The sequence below is a fragment of the Anomaloglossus baeobatrachus genome, chromosome 3 (assembly GCF_048569485.1).
Source record: "Anomaloglossus baeobatrachus isolate aAnoBae1 chromosome 3, aAnoBae1.hap1, whole genome shotgun sequence".
NCBI classification, from domain to species: Eukaryota; Metazoa; Chordata; class Amphibia; order Anura; family Aromobatidae; genus Anomaloglossus; species Anomaloglossus baeobatrachus.
The window spans coordinates 704140185-704156052 of NC_134355.1; the positions used below are offsets into that span (position 1 = coordinate 704140185).

A 15868-nucleotide genomic window follows, 5' to 3' on the forward strand; every position below is an offset into this window, starting at 1 on the left:
TTCCCCCGGGTAGCTCCCATGCTGCTCCCCTCCTCTTCCCCCGGGTAGCTCCCATGCTGCTCCCCTCCTCTTCCCCCATGTAGTCTCCATGCTGCTCCCCTCCTCTTCCCCCGGGTAGCTCCCATGCTGCTCCCCTCCTCTTCCCCCGGGTAGCTCCCATGCTGCTCCCCTCCTCTTCCCCCGGGTAGCTCCCATGCTGCTCCCCTCCTCTTCCCCAAATGGTAGCCCCCTTGCTGCTCCCCTCCTCTTCCCCAAATGGTAGCCCCCTTGCTGCTCCCCTCCTCTTCCCCAAATGGTAGCCACCTTGCTGCTCCCCTCCTCTTCCCCCCTCCATGCTGCTCCCCTCCTCTTCCTCAAATGGTAGCTCCCATGCTGCTCCCCTCCACTTCCCCCGGGGTAGCTCCCGTGCTGCTCCCCTCATGTAGCCCCAGTGCTGCTTCCCTCCTCTTCCCCATTTTGCTTCCCTCCATTCCCCCCATGAAGCTCTGGTGCTGATAATCTACATCCCCCCTCCCTCATATAGCACCCTCTTGTATAGTGCACCATGCTGCTCCCCTCCTCTTCCCCCGGGTAGGTCCCATGCTGCTCCCCTCCTCTTCCCCCGGGTAGCTCCCATGCTGCTCCCCTCCTCTTCCCCCGGGTAGCTCCCATGCTGCTCCCCTCCTCTTCCCCCAAGTAGCCATGTGTGCAGCTCCCCTCCTCTTTCCCCATGTAGCCCCAGTGCTGCTTCTCTTTCCCAGTGTTGCTTCCCTCCTCTTTCTGTCATGTAGCACCCCGTGCTGCTCCCTCCTCCCCCTCGTGTAGCCTCCCGTGTTTCTCCCATATAACTCCCGTGTGTACAGTGCCCGCTCACCGCTCAGCTACGTGCAGCTGTCTGGACTCCACAGCGAGCTTGCTGAGACTCTTCCACATGGCTTCCGTCTCTGTGGACATCTCTAAGGTTTCAAGGAAAGCGGCCGCTCTGCAGAGAGAACGTGGAAGAGACCGTGAGAGGAGAAGAGCTGAGAAATGATAGACGGCAAGTGCGCCTGGTCAAAGAGGGATGTAGAGGATGAGGAGACCACACCCAGACGTCAGGATCCATCATCACACTGCACACCGGTGATCAGGACGTATGCAGGATGATGAGGAGACCGCACCCAGACGTCAGGATCCATCATCACACTGCACACCGGTGATCAGGACGTATGCAGGATGATGAGGAGGAGACCACACCCAGACGTCAGGAGCAGATCCATCATCACACTGCACACCGGTGATCAGGACGTATGCAGGATGATGAGGAGGAGACCGCAACCAGACGTCAGGATCCATCATCACACTGCACACCGGTGATCAGGACGTATGCAGGATGATGAGGAGGAGACCACACCCAGACGTCAGGATCCATCATCACACTGCACACCGGTGATCAGGACGTATGCAGGATGATGAGGAGACCGCACCCAGACGTCAGGAGCAGATCCATCATCACACTGCACACCGGTGATCAGGACGTATGCAGGATGATGAGGAGGAGACCACACCCAGACGTCAGGATCCATCATCACACTGCACACCGGTGATCAGGACGTATGCAGGATGATGAGGAGGAGACCACACCCAGACGTCAGGATCCATCATCACACTGCACACCGGTGATCAGGACGTATGCAGGATGATGAGGAGGAGACCACACCCAGACGTCAGGATCCATCATCACACTGCACACCGGTGATCAGGACGTATGCAGGATGATGAGGAGGAGACCACACCCAGACGTCAGGATCCATCATCACACTGCACACCGGTGATCAGGACGTATGCAGGATGATGAGGAGGAGACCACACCCAGACGTTAGGATCCATCATCACACTGCACACCGGTGATCAGGACGTATGCAGGATGATGATGAGGAGACCGCACCCAGACGTCAGGATCCATCATCACACTGCACACCGGTGATCAGGACGTATGCAGGATGATGAGGAGGAGACCACACCCAGACGTCAGGATCCATCATCACACTGCACACCGGTGATCAGGACGTATGCAGGATGATGATGAGGAGACCGCACCCAGACGTCAGGATCCATCATCACACTGCACACCGGTGATCAGGACGTATGCAGGATGATGAGGAGGAGACCACACCCAGACGTCAGGATCCATCATCACACTGCACACCGGTGATCAGGACGTATGCAGGATGATGAGGAGACCACACCCAGACGTCAGGAGCAGATCCATCATCACACTGCACACCGGTGATCAGGACGTATGCAGGATGATGAGGAGACCGCACCCAGACGTCAGGAGGAGATCCATCATCACACTGCACACCGGTGATCAGGACGTATGCAGGATGATGAGGAGGAGACCGCACCCAGACGTCAGGAGGAGATCCATCATCACACTGCACACCGGTGATCAGGACGTATGCAGGATGATGAGGAGACCGCACCCAGACGTCAGGAGGAGATCCATCATCACACTGCACACCAGTGATCAGGACGTATGCAGGATGATAAGGAGACCGCACCCAGACGTCAGGAGGAGATCCATCATCACACTGCACACCAGTGATCAGGACGTATGCAGGATGATGAGGAGGAGACCACACCCAGACGTCAGGATCCATCATCACACTGCACACCGGTGATCAGGACGTATGCAGGATGATGAGGAGACCGCACCCAGACGTCAGGATCCATCATCACACTGCACACCGGTGATCAGGACGTATGCAGGATGATGAGGAGACCACACCCAGACGTCAGGACCAGATCCATCATCACACTGCACACCGGTGATCAGGACGTATGCAGGATGATGAGGAGACCGCACCCAGACGTCAGGATCCATCATCACACTGCACACCGGTGATCAGGACGTATGCAGGATGATGATGAGGAGACCGCACCCAGACGTCAGGATCCATCATCACACTGCACACCGGTGATCAGGACGTATGCAGGATGATGAGGAGGAGACCACACCCAGACGTCAGGATCCATCATCACACTGCACACCGGTGATCAGGACGTATGCAGGATGATGAGGAGGAGACCACACCCAGACGTCAGGATCCATCATCACACTGCACACCGGTGATCAGGACGTATGCAGGATGATGATGAGGAGACCGCACCCAGACGTCAGGATCCATCATCACACTGCACACCGGTGATCAGGACGTATGCAGGATGATGAGGAGGAGACCACACCCAGACGTCAGGATCCATCATCACACTGCACACCGGTGATCAGGACGTATGCAGGATGATGAGACCGCACCCAGACGTCAGGAGCAGATCCATCATCACATTGCCCACCGGTGATCAGGACGTATGCAGGATGATGATGAGGAGACCACACCCAGACGTCAGGAGGAGATCCATCATCACACTGCACACCAGTTACATAGTTACTAAGGTTGAAAAAAGCCCTCGGTCCATCTAGTTCACCTTCCTCCACCAGTTCTACATTTAGTCACTAAGTCATTTATAACCGGCAATGTTGTGTGTACTGAGGAAATCATCCAGCCCTTTTTTAAAAGCTGTTATAGTATCTGCCATTACTACCTCTTGTGGTCGCATTCCACAGTCTGACCGCTCTAACTGTAAAGAACCCTTTCCTATTTAGCTGCCGGAATCGCTTTTCTTCCCTCGCAGTGAGTGCCCCTGGTCCTTAGTACTGTCTTCCCCCCGCAGTGAGTGCCCCCTGGTCCTTAGTATTGTCTTCCCCCGCAGTGAGTGCCCCCTGGTCCTTAGTATTGTCTTCCCCCCGCAGTGACTGCCCCTGGTCCTTAGTATTGTCTTCCCCCGCAGTGTATGCCCCCATGTCCTTAGTATTGTCTTCCCCCGCAGTGACTGCCCCTGGTCCTTAGTACTGTCTTCCCCCGCAGTGACTGCCCCTGGTCCTTAGTATTGTCTTCCCCCCGCAGTGACTGCCCCTGGTCCTTAGTATTGTCTTCCCCCGCAGTGACTGCCCCTGGTCCTTAGTATTGTCTTCCCCCCGCAGTGAGTGCCCCCTGGTCCTTAGTATTGTCTTCCCCCGCAGTGAGTGCCCCCTGGTCCTTAGTATTGTCTTCCCCCCGCAGTGACTGCCCCTGGTCCTTAGTATTGTCTTCCCCCCGCAGTGACTGCCCCCTGGACCTTAGTATTGTCTTCCCCCGCAGTGACTGCCCCCTGGACCTTAGTATTGTCTTCCCCCGCAGTGACTGCCCCTGGTCCTTAGTATTGTCTTCCCCCCGCAGTGACTGCCCCTGGTCCTTAGTATTGTCTTCCCCCTGCAGTGACTGCCCCTGGTCCTTAGTATTGTCTTCCCCCGCAGTGACTGCCCCTGGTCCTTAGTATTGTCTTCCCCCCGCAGTGAGTGCCCCCTGGTCCTTAGTATTGTCTTCCCCCGCAGTGAGTGCCCCCTGGTCCTTAGTATTGTCTTCCCCCCGCAGTGACTGCCCCCTGGTCCTTAGTATTGTCTTCCCCCGCAGTGACTGCCCCTGGTCCTTAGTATTGTCTTCCCCCGCAGTGAGTGCCCCTGGTCCTTAGTATTGTCTTCCCCCCGCAGTGAGTGTCCCTGGTCCTTAGTATTGTCTTCCCCCGCAGTGACTGCCCCTGGTCCTTAGTATTGTCTTCCCCCCGCAGTGACTGCCCCTGGTCCTTAGTATTGTCTTCCCCCGCAGTGACTGCCCATGCTCCTTAGTATTGTCTTCCCCCCGCAGTGACTGCCCCTGGTCCTTAGTATTGTCTTCCCCCGCAGTGAGTGCCCCTGGTCCTTAGTATTGTCTTCCCCCGCAGTGACTGCCCCTGGTCCTTAGTATTCTCTTCCCCCGCAGTGACTGCCCATGGTCCTTAGTATTGTCTTCCCCCCGCAGTGACTGCCCCTGGTCCTTAGTATTGTCTTCCCCCGCAGTGAGTGCCCCTGGTCCTTAGTATTGTCTTCCCCCGCAGTGACTGCCCCTGGTCCTTAGTATTGTCTTCCCCCGCAGTGACTGCCCCTGGTCCTTAGTATTGTCTTCCCCCGCAGTGACTGCCCCTGGTCCTTAGTATTGTCTTCCCCCGCAGTGACTGCCCCTGGACCTTAGTATTGTCTTCCCCCGCAGTGACTGCCCCTGGTCCTTAGTATTGTCTTCCCCCCGCAGTGACTGCCCCTGGTCCTTAGTATTGTCTTCCCCCCGCAGTGACTGCCCCTGGTCCTTAGTATTGTCTTCCCCCGCAGTGAGTGCCCCTGGTCCTTAGTATTGTCTTCCCCCGCAGTGACTGCCCCTGGTCCTTAGTATTGTCTTCCCCCGCAGTGAGTGCCCCTGGTCCTTAGTATTGTCTTCCCCCGCAGTGACTGCTCCTGGTCCTTAGTATTGTCTTCCCCCGCAGTGAGTGCCCCCTGGTCCTTAGTATTGTCTTCCCCCGCAGTGACTGCCCCTGGTCCTTAGTATTGTCTTCCCCCGCAGTGACTGCCCCTGGTCCTTAGTATTGTCTTCCCCCGCAGTGACTGCCCCTGGTCCTTAGTATTCTCTTCCCCCGCAGTGAGTGCCCCCTGGTCCTTAGTATTGTCTTCCCCCGCAGTGACTGCCCCTGGTCCTTAGTATTGTCTTCCCCCCCGCAGTGACTGCCCCTGGTCCTTAGTATTGTCTTCCCCCGCAGTGAGTGCCCCTGGTCCTTAGTATTGTCTTCCCCCGCAGTGTATGCCCCTGGTCCTTAGTATTGTCTTCCCCCGCAGTGACTACCCCTGGTCCTTAGTATTGTCTTCCCCCGCAGTGTATGCCCCTGGTCCTTAGTATTGTCTTCCCCCGCAGTGAGTGCCCCTGGTCCTTAGTATTGTCTTCCCCCGCAGTGACTGCCCCTGGTCCTTAGTATTGTCTTCCCCCGCAGTGAGTGCCCCTGGTCCTTAGTATTGTCTTCCCCCGCAGTGACTGCCCCTGGTCCTTAGTATTGTCTTCCCCCGCAGTGACTGCCCCTGGTCCTTAGTATTGTCTTCCCCCGCAGTGACTGCCCCTGGTCCTTAGTATTCTCTTCCCCCGCAGTGAGTGCCCCCTGGTCCTTAGTATTGTCTTCCCCCGCAGTGACTGCCCCTGGTCCTTAGTATTGTCTTCCCCCCCGCAGTGACTGCCCCTGGTCCTTAGTATTGTCTTCCCCCGCAGTGAGTGCCCCTGGTCCTTAGTATTGTCTTCCCCCGCAGTGTATGCCCCTGGTCCTTAGTATTGTCTTCCCCCGCAGTGACTACCCCTGGTCCTTAGTATTGTCTTCCCCCGCAGTGTATGCCCCTGGTCCTTAGTATTGTCTTCCCCCGCAGTGAGTGCCCCCTGGTCCTTAGTATTGTCTTCCCCCGCAGTGACTGCCCCTGGTCCTTAGTATTGTCTTCCCCCCCGCAGTGACTGCCCCTGGTCCTTAGTATTGTCTTCCCCCGCAGTGAGTGCCCCTGGTCCTTAGTATTGTCTTCCCCCGCAGTGTATGCCCCTGGTCCTTAGTATTGTCTTCCCCCGCAGTGACTACCCCTGGTCCTTAGTATTGTCTTCCCCCGCAGTGACTGCCCCTGGTCCTTAGTATTGTCTTCTCCCGCAGTAACTGCCCCTGGTCCTTAGTATTGTCTTCCCCCGCAGTGACTGCCCCTGGTCCTTAGTATTGTCTTCCCCCCGCAGTGACTGCCCCTGGTCCTTAGTATTGTCTTCCCCCGCAGTGACTGCCCCTGGTCCTTAGTATTGTCTTCCCCCCGCAGTGACTGCCCCTGGTCCTTAGTATTGTCTTCCCTCGCAGTGAGTGTCCCTGGTCCTTAGTATTGTCTTCCCTCGCAGTGACTGCCCCTGGTCCTTAGTATTGTCTTCCCCCGCAGTGACTGCCCCTGGTCCTTAGTATTGTCTTCCCCCGCAGTGACTGCCCCTGGTCCTTAGTATTGTCTTCCCCCCGCAGTGACTGCCCCTGGTCCTTAGTATTGTCTTCCCCCCGCAGTGAGTGCCCCTGGTCCTTAGTATTGTCTTCCCCCCGCAGTGACTGCCCCTGGTCCTTAGTATTGTCTTCCCCCCGCAGTGAGTGCCCCTGGTCCTTAGTATTGTCTCCCCCCGCAGTGACTGCCCCTGGTCCTTAGTATTGTCTTCCCCCGCAGTGACTGCCCCTGGTCCTTAGTATTGTCTTCCCCCCGCAGTGACTGCCCCTGGTCCTTAGTATTGTCTTCCCCCCGCAGTGAGTGCCCCCTGGTCCTTAGTATTGTCTTCCCCCGCAGTGAGTGCCCCCTGGTCCTTAGTATTGTCTTCCCCCCGCAGTGACTGCCCCTGGTCCTTAGTATTGTCTTCCCCCCGCAGTGACTGCCCCCTGGACCTTAGTATTGTCTTCCCCCGCAGTGACTGCCCCCTGGACCTTAGTATTGTCTTCCCCCGCAGTGACTGCCCCTGGTCCTTAGTATTGTCTTCCCCCCGCAGTGACTGCCCCTGGTCCTTAGTATTGTCTTCCCCCTGCAGTGACTGCCCCTGGTCCTTAGTATTGTCTTCCCCCGCAGTGACTGCCCCTGGTCCTTAGTATTGTCTTCCCCCCGCAGTGAGTGCCCCCTGGTCCTTAGTATTGTCTTCCCCCGCAGTGAGTGCCCCCTGGTCCTTAGTATTGTCTTCCCCCCGCAGTGACTGCCCCCTGGTCCTTAGTATTGTCTTCCCCCGCAGTGACTGCCCCTGGTCCTTAGTATTGTCTTCCCCCGCAGTGAGTGCCCCTGGTCCTTAGTATTGTCTTCAAGAATCAAATATCCAGCATCAAGGAGGATAAAAATAAAACTTGTATTTATTTGTATAAGTATAAAAACATACAGACTGTGCAGTGGACACAGAGGCACAAGTGCAAAAAGTGGATCTATCGGACGCGTTTCGACCAGAGAGTCTTATTCATGGCATGAATAAGACTCTCTGGTCGAAACGCGTCCGATAGATCCACTTTTTGCACTTGTGCCTCTGTGTCCACTGCACAGTCTGTATGTTTTTATACTTATACAAATAAATACAAGTTTTATTTTTATCCTCCTTGATGCTGGATATTTGATTCTTGCTGCCTTCGTCTCCGCCCGGGCCAGGGCGTTCCTTGCATCGGTGCAGAGTCCAGGAGTGAAGAGGGGTGAGCTGACAAATTTCTCTTCTTAGTATTGTCTTCCCCCCGCAGTGAGTGTCCCTGGTCCTTAGTATTGTCTTCCCCCCGCAGTGACTGCCCCTGGTCCTTAGTATTGTCTTCCCCCGCAGTGACTGCCCCTGGTCCTTAGTATTGTCTTCCCCCCGCAGTGAGTGTCCCTGGTCCTTAGTATTGTCTTCCCCCCGCAGTGACTGCCCCTGGTCCTTAGTATTGTCTTCCCCCGCAGTGACTGCCCATGCTCCTTAGTATAGTCTTCCCCCCGCAGTGACTGCCCCTGGTCCTTAGTATTGTCTTCCCCCGCAGTGAGTGCCCCTGGTCCTTAGTATTGTCTTACCCCGCAGTGACTGCCCCTGGTCCTTAGTATTCTCTTCCCCCGCAGTGACTGCCCATGGTCCTTAGTATTGTCTTCCCCCCGCAGTGACTGCCCCTGGTCCTTAGTATTGTCTTCCCCCGCAGTGAGTGCCCCTGGTCCTTAGTATTGTCTTCCCCCGCAGTGACTGCCCCTGGTCCTTAGTATTGTCTTCCCCCGCAGTGACTGCCCCTGGTCCTTAGTATTCTCTTCCCCCGCAGTGAGTGCCCCCTGGTCCTTAGTATTGTCTTCCCCCGCAGTGTATGCCCCTGGTCCTTAGTATTGTCTTCCCCCGCAGTGACTACCCCTGGTCCTTAGTATTCTCTTCCCCCGCAGTGAGTGCCCCCTGGTCCTTAGTATTGTCTTCCCCCGCAGTGTATGCCCCTGGTCCTTAGTATTGTCTTCCCCCGCAGTGACTACCCCTGGTCCTTAGTATTGTCTTCCCCCGCAGTGACTGCCCCTGGTCCTTAGTATTGTCTTCCCCCCGCAGTGACTGCCCCTGGTCCTTAGTATTATCTTCCCCCGCAGTGACTGCCCCTGGTCCTTAGTATTGTCTTCCCCCCGCAGTGACTGCCCCTGGTCCTTAGTATTGTCTTCCCTCGCAGTGAGTGTCCCTGGTCCTTAGTATTGTCTTCCCTCGCAGTGACTGCCCCTGGTCCTTAGTATTGTCTTCCCCCGCAGTGACTGCCCCTGGTCCTTAGTATTGTCTTCCCCCGCAGTGACTGCCCCTGGTCCTTAGTATTGTCTTCCCCCCGCAGTGACTGCCCCTGGTCCTTAGTATTGTCTTCCCCCCGCAGTGAGTGCCCCTGGTCCTTAGTATTGTCTTCCCCCCGCAGTGACTGCCCCTGGTCCTTAGTATTGTCTTCCCCCCGCAGTGACTGCCCCTGGTCCTTAGTATTGTCTTCCCCCCGCAGTGAGTGCCCCTGGTCCTTAGTATTGTCTCCCCCCGCAGTGACTGCCCCTGGTCCTTAGTATTGTCTTCCCCCGCAGTGACTGCCCCTGGTCCTTAGTATTGTCTTCCCCCCGCAGTGACTGCCCCTGGTCCTTAGTATTGTCTTCCCCCGCAGTGACTGCCCCTGGTCCTTAGTATTGTCTTCCCCCGCAGTGACTGCCCCTGGTCCTTAGTATTCTCTTCCCCCGCAGTGAGTGCCCCCTGGTCCTTAGTATTGTCTTCCCCCGCAGTGACTGCCCCTGGTCCTTAGTATTGTCTTCCCCCCCGCAGTGACTGCCCCTGGTCCTTAGTATTGTCTTCCCCCGCAGTGAGTGCCCCTGGTCCTTAGTATTGTCTTCCCCCGCAGTGTATGCCCCTGGTCCTTAGTATTGTCTTCCCCCGCAGTGACTACCCCTGGTCCTTAGTATTGTCTTCCCCCGCAGTGTATGCCCCTGGTCCTTAGTATTGTCTTCCCCCGCAGTGAGTGCCCCTGGTCCTTAGTATTGTCTTCCCCCGCAGTGACTGCCCCTGGTCCTTAGTATTGTCTTCCCCCGCAGTGACTGCCCCTGGTCCTTAGTATTGTCTTCTCCCGCAGTGACTGCCCCTGGTCCTTAGTATTGTCTTCCCCCGCAGTGACTGCCCCTGGTCCTTAGTATTGTCTTCCCCCCGCAGTGACTGCCCCTGGTCCTTAGTATTGTCTTCCCCCGCAGTGACTGCCCCTGGTCCTTAGTATTGTCTTCCCCCCGCAGTGACTGCCCCTGGTCCTTAGTATTGTCTTCCCTCGCAGTGAGTGTCCCTGGTCCTTAGTATTGTCTTCCCTCGCAGTGACTGCCCCTGGTCCTTAGTATTGTCTTCCCCCGCAGTGACTGCCCCTGGTCCTTAGTATTGTCTTCCCCCGCAGTGACTGCCCCTGGTCCTTAGTATTGTCTTCCCCCCGCAGTGACTGCCCCTGGTCCTTAGTATTGTCTTCCCCCCGCAGTGAGTGCCCCTGGTCCTTAGTATTGTCTTCCCCCCGCAGTGACTGCCCCTGGTCCTTAGTATTGTCTTCCCCCGCAGTGACTGCCCCTGGTCCTTAGTATTGTCTTCCCCCGCAGTGACTGCCCCTGGTCCTTAGTATTCTCTTCCCCCGCAGTGAGTGCCCCCTGGTCCTTAGTATTGTCTTCCCCCGCAGTGACTGCCCCTGGTCCTTAGTATTGTCTTCCCCCCGCAGTGACTGCCCCTGGTCCTTAGTATTGTCTTCCCCCGCAGTGAGTGCCCCTGGTCCTTAGTATTGTCTTCCCCCGCAGTGTATGCCCCTGGTCCTTAGTATTGTCTTCCCCCGCAGTGACTACCCCTGGTCCTTAGTATTGTCTTCCCCCGCAGTGTATGCCCCTGGTCCTTAGTATTGTCTTCCCCCGCAGTGAGTGCCCCTGGTCCTTAGTATTGTCTTCCCCCGCAGTGACTGCCCCTGGTCCTTAGTATTGTCTTCCCCCGCAGTGACTGCCCCTGGTCCTTAGTATTGTCTTCTCCCGCAGTGACTGCCCCTGGTCCTTAGTATTGTCTTCCCCCGCAGTGAGTGCCCCTGGTCCTTAGTATTGTCTTCCCCCGCAGTGACTGCCCCTGGTCCTTAGTATTGTCTTCCCCCGCAGTGACTGCCCCTGGTCCTTAGTATTGTCTTCTCCCGCAGTGACTGCCCCTGGTCCTTAGTATTGTCTTCCCCCGCAGTGAGTGCCCCCTGGTCCTTAGTATTGTCTTCCACTCGCAGTGAGTGCCCCCTGGTCCTTAGTATTGTCTTCCCCCGCAGTGACTGCCCCTGGTCCTTAGTATTGTCTTCCCCCGCAGTGACTGCCCCTGGTCCTTAGTATTGTCTTCCCCCGCAGTGACTGCCCCTGGTCCTTAGTATTGTCTTCCACTCGCAGTGAGTGCCCCTGGTCCTTAGTATTGTCTTCCCCCGCAGTGACTGCCCCTGGTCCTTAGTATTGTCTTCCCCCGCAGTGAGTGCCCCTGGTCCTTAGTATTGTCTTCCCCCGCAGTGACTGCCCCTGGTCCTTAGTATTGTCTTCCCCCCCGCAGTGAGTGCCCCTGGTCCTTAGTATTGTCTTCCCCCCGCAGTGACTGCCCCTGGTCCTTAGTATTGTCTTCCCCCCCGCAGTGACTGCCCCTGGTCCTTAGTATTGTCTTCCCCCGCAGTGACTGCCCCTGGTCCTTAGTATTGTCTTCCCCCGCAGTGACTGCCCCTGGTCCTTAGTATTGTCTCCCCCCGCAGTGACTGCCCCTGGTCCTTAGTATTGTCTTCCCCCCGCAGTGACTGCCCCTGGTCCTTAGTATTGTCTTCCCCCCCGCAGTGACTGCCCCTGGTCCTTAGTATTGTCTTCCCCCCCGCAGTGAGTGCCCCCTGGTCCTTAGTATTGTCTTCCCCCGCAGTGACTGCCCCTGGTCCTTAGTATTGTCTTCCCCCGCAGTGACTGCCCCTGGTCCTTAGTATTGTCTTCCCCCGCAGTGACTGCCCCTGGTCCTTAGTATTGTCTTCCCCCGCAGTGACTGCCCCTGGTCCTTAGTATTGTCTTCCCCCGCAGTGACTGCCCCTGGTCCTTAGTATTGTCTTCCCCCGCAGTGACTGCCCCTGGTCCTTAGTATTGTCTTCCCCCCGCAGTGACTGCCCCTGGTCCTTAGTATTGTCTTCCCCCGCAGTGACTGCCCCTGGACCTTAGTATTGTCTTCCCCCCGCAGTGACTGCCCCTGGTCCTTAGTATTGTCTTCCCCCGCAGTGACTGCCCCTGGTCCTTAGTATTGTCTTCCCCCGCAGTGACTGCCCCTGGTCCTTAGTATTGTCTTCCCCCGCAGTGACTGCCCCTGGTCCTTAGTATTGTCTTCCCCCGCAGTGACTGCCCCTGGTCCTTAGTATTGTCTTCCCCCGCAGTGACTGCCCCTGGTCCTTAGTATTGTCTCCCCCCGCAGTGACTGCCCCTGGTCCTTAGTACTGTCTTTGGAAGGAATAAGTCATGTGCCAGTCCTTTATATTGACCACACATGTATCTATACATATAAATGAGATCTCCTCTGAGACGGCTTTTTTCTAAGCTAAACATATCTAACTTTTTCAACCTGTCCTCATACGGGCGGCCTCCATTCCTCATCATACGGGCGGCCTCCATTCCTCATCATACGGGCGGCCTCCATTCCTCATCATACGGGCGGCCTCCATTCCTCATCATACGGGCGGCCTCCATTCCTCATCATACGGGCGGCCTCCATTCCTCATCATACGGGCGGCCTCCATTCCTCATCATACGGGCGGCCTCCATTCCTCATCATACGGGCGGCCTCCATTCCTCATCATACGGGCGGCCTCCATTCCTCATCATACGGGCGGCCTCCATTCCTCATCATACGGGCGGCCTCCATTCCTCATCATACGGGCGGCCTCCATTACTCATCATACGGGCGGCCTCCATTACTCATCATACGGGCGGCCTCCATTACTCATCATACGGGCGGCCTCCATTACTCATCATACGGGCGGCCTCCATTCCTCATCATACGGGCGGCCTCCATTCCTCATCATACGGGCGGCCTCCATTCCTCATCATACGGGCGGCCTCCATTACTCATCATACGGGCGGCCTCCATTACTCATCATACGGGCGGCCTCCATTCCTCATCATACGGGCGGCCTCCATTCCTCATCATACGGGCGGCCTCCATTCCTCATCATACGGGCGGCCTCCATTCCTCATCATACGGGCGGCCTCCATTCCTCATCATACGGGCGGCCTCCATTCCTCATCATACGGGCGGCCTCCATTACTCATCATACGGGCGGCCTCCATTACTCATCATACGGGCGGCCTCCATTCCTCATCATACGGGCGGCCTCCATTCCTCATCATACGGGCGGCCTCCATTCCTCATCATACGGGCGGCCTCCATTCCTCATCATACGGGCGGCCTCCATTACTCATCATACGGGCGGCCTCCATTCCTCATCATACGGGCGGCCTCCATTACTCATCATACGGGCGGCCTCCATTACTCATCATACGGGCGGCCTCCATTACTCATCATACGGGCGGCCTCCATTACTCATCATACGGGCGGCCTCCATTCCTCATCATACGGGCGGCCTCCATTCCTCATCATACGGGCGGCCTCCATTCCTCATCATACGGGCGGCCTCCATTCCTCATCATACGGGCGGCCTCCATTCCTCATCATACGGGCGGCCTCCATTACTCATCATACGGGCGGCCTCCATTCCTCATCATACGGGCGGCCTCCATTACTCATCATACGGGCGGCCTCCATTCCTCATCATACGGGCGGCCTCCATTACTCATCATACGGGCGGCCTCCATTACTCATCATACGGGCGGCCTCCATTACTCATCATACGGGCGGCCTCCATTACTCATCATACGGGCGGCCTCCATTCCTCATCATACGGGCGGCCTCCATTCCTCATCATACGGGCGGCCTCCATTCCTCATCATACGGGCGGCCTCCATTCCTCATCATACGGGCGGCCTCCATTCCTCATCATACGGGCGGCCTCCATTCCTCATCATACGGGCGGCCTCCATTCCTCATCATACGGGCGGCCTCCATTACTCATCATACGGGCGGCCTCCATTCCTCATCATACGGGCGGCCTCCATTACTCATCATACGGGCGGCCTCCATTACTCATCATACGGGCGGCCTCCATTACTCATCATACGGGCGGCCTCCATTACTCATCATACGGGCGGCCTCCATTCCTCATCATACGGGCGGCCTCCATTCCTCATCATACGGGCGGCCTCCATTCCTCATCATACGGGCGGCCTCCATTCCTCATCATACGGGCGGCCTCCATTACTCATCATACGGGCGGCCTCCATTCCTCATCATACGGGCGGCCTCCATTCCTCATCATACGGGCGGCCTCCATTCCTCATCATACGGGCGGCCTCCATTCCTCATCATACGGGCGGCCTCCATTACTCATCATACAGGCGGCCTCCATTACTCATCATACGGGCGGCCTCCATTACTCATCATACGGGCGGCCTCCATTCCTCATCATACGGGCGGCCTCCATTCCTCATCATACGGGCGGCCTCCATTCCTCATCATACGGGCGGCCTCCATTCCTCATCATACGGGCGGCCTCCATTCCTCATCATACGGGCGGCCTCCATTCCTCATCATACGGGCGGCCTCCATTACTCATCATACGGGCGGCCTCCATTACTCATCATACAGGCGGCCTCCATTACTCATCATACGGGCGGCCTCCATTACTCATCATACGGGCGGCCTCCATTCCTCATCATACGGGCGGCCTCCATTACTCATCATACGGGCGGCCTCCATTACTCATCATACGGGCGGCTTCCATTCCTTGTAGTAGTCTAGTTGCCGCCTTTGAACTGACTCCAACTTCTGAATGTTCTTTTTAAAATGTGGAGCCCAAAACTGGATCCCGTATTCCAGATGTGGCCTTACAAGTGATTTATAGAGGGGTAACAATACGTTGGGATCACGGGATCTAATCTCTCTTTTTATACACCCTAAAATCTTGTTTGCTTTAGCAGCTGCTGCCTGACATTGATGCTGCTGCTCAGCTTATTTGTAATGAGAATACCCAAGTCCTTCTCCTGTTCTGTAGTCCCGAGTTTACTTCTATTTAATGTATACGCAGCTATAGGATTACTCCGTCCTAGGTGCATTACTTTACATTTATCACCATTACATCTCATTTGCCAAGTATCTGCCCATTCTGACAGTGATCAGGACGTATGAAGGATGATGAGGAGACCGCACCCAGACGTCAGGATCCATCATCACACTGCACACCGGTGATCAGGACGTATGCAGGATGATGATGAGGAGACCACACCCAGACGTCAGGAGCAGATCCATCATCACACTGCACACCGGTGATCAGGATGTATGCAGGATGATGAGGAGACCGCACCCAGACGTCAGGATCCATCATCACACTGCACACCGGTGATCAGGACGTATGCAGGATGATGAGACCACACCCAGACGTCAGGAGGAGATCCATCATCACACTGCACACCGGTGATCAGGACGTATGCAGGATGATGAGGAGACCGCACCCAGACGTCAGGATCCATCATCACACTGCACACCGGTGATCAGGACGTATGCAGGATGATGAGAACGCACCCAGACGTCAGGAGGAGATCCATCATCACACTGCACACTGGTGATCAGGACGTATGCAGGATGATGAGGAGACCGCACCCAGACGTCAGGAGGAGATCCATCATCACACTGCACACCGGTGATCAGGACGTATGCAGGATGATGAGGAGGAGACCGCACCCAGACGTCAGGAGGAGATCCATCATCACACTGCACACCGGTGATCAGGACGTATGCAGGATGATGAGGAGGAGACCGCACCCAGACGTCAGGAGGAGATCCATCATCACACTGCACACCGGTGATCAGGACGTATGCAGGATGATGAGGAGACCGCACCCAGACGTCAGGAGGACATCCATCATCACACTGCA

The 15868-nt window shown here is 56.4% G+C and overlaps 1 protein-coding gene across 1 annotated transcript in view; it reads right to left on the reverse strand.

Annotated features, from left to right (window-relative positions):
• IFT172 (intraflagellar transport 172) overlaps nucleotides 1–15868 on the reverse strand; it is a 192286-nt gene that overhangs the window by 115368 nt on the left and 61050 nt on the right. The window contains 1 exon segment of the mRNA XM_075341695.1: nucleotides 854–961. Within this exon segment, the coding sequence (XP_075197810.1) occupies nucleotides 854–961 (108 nt within the window).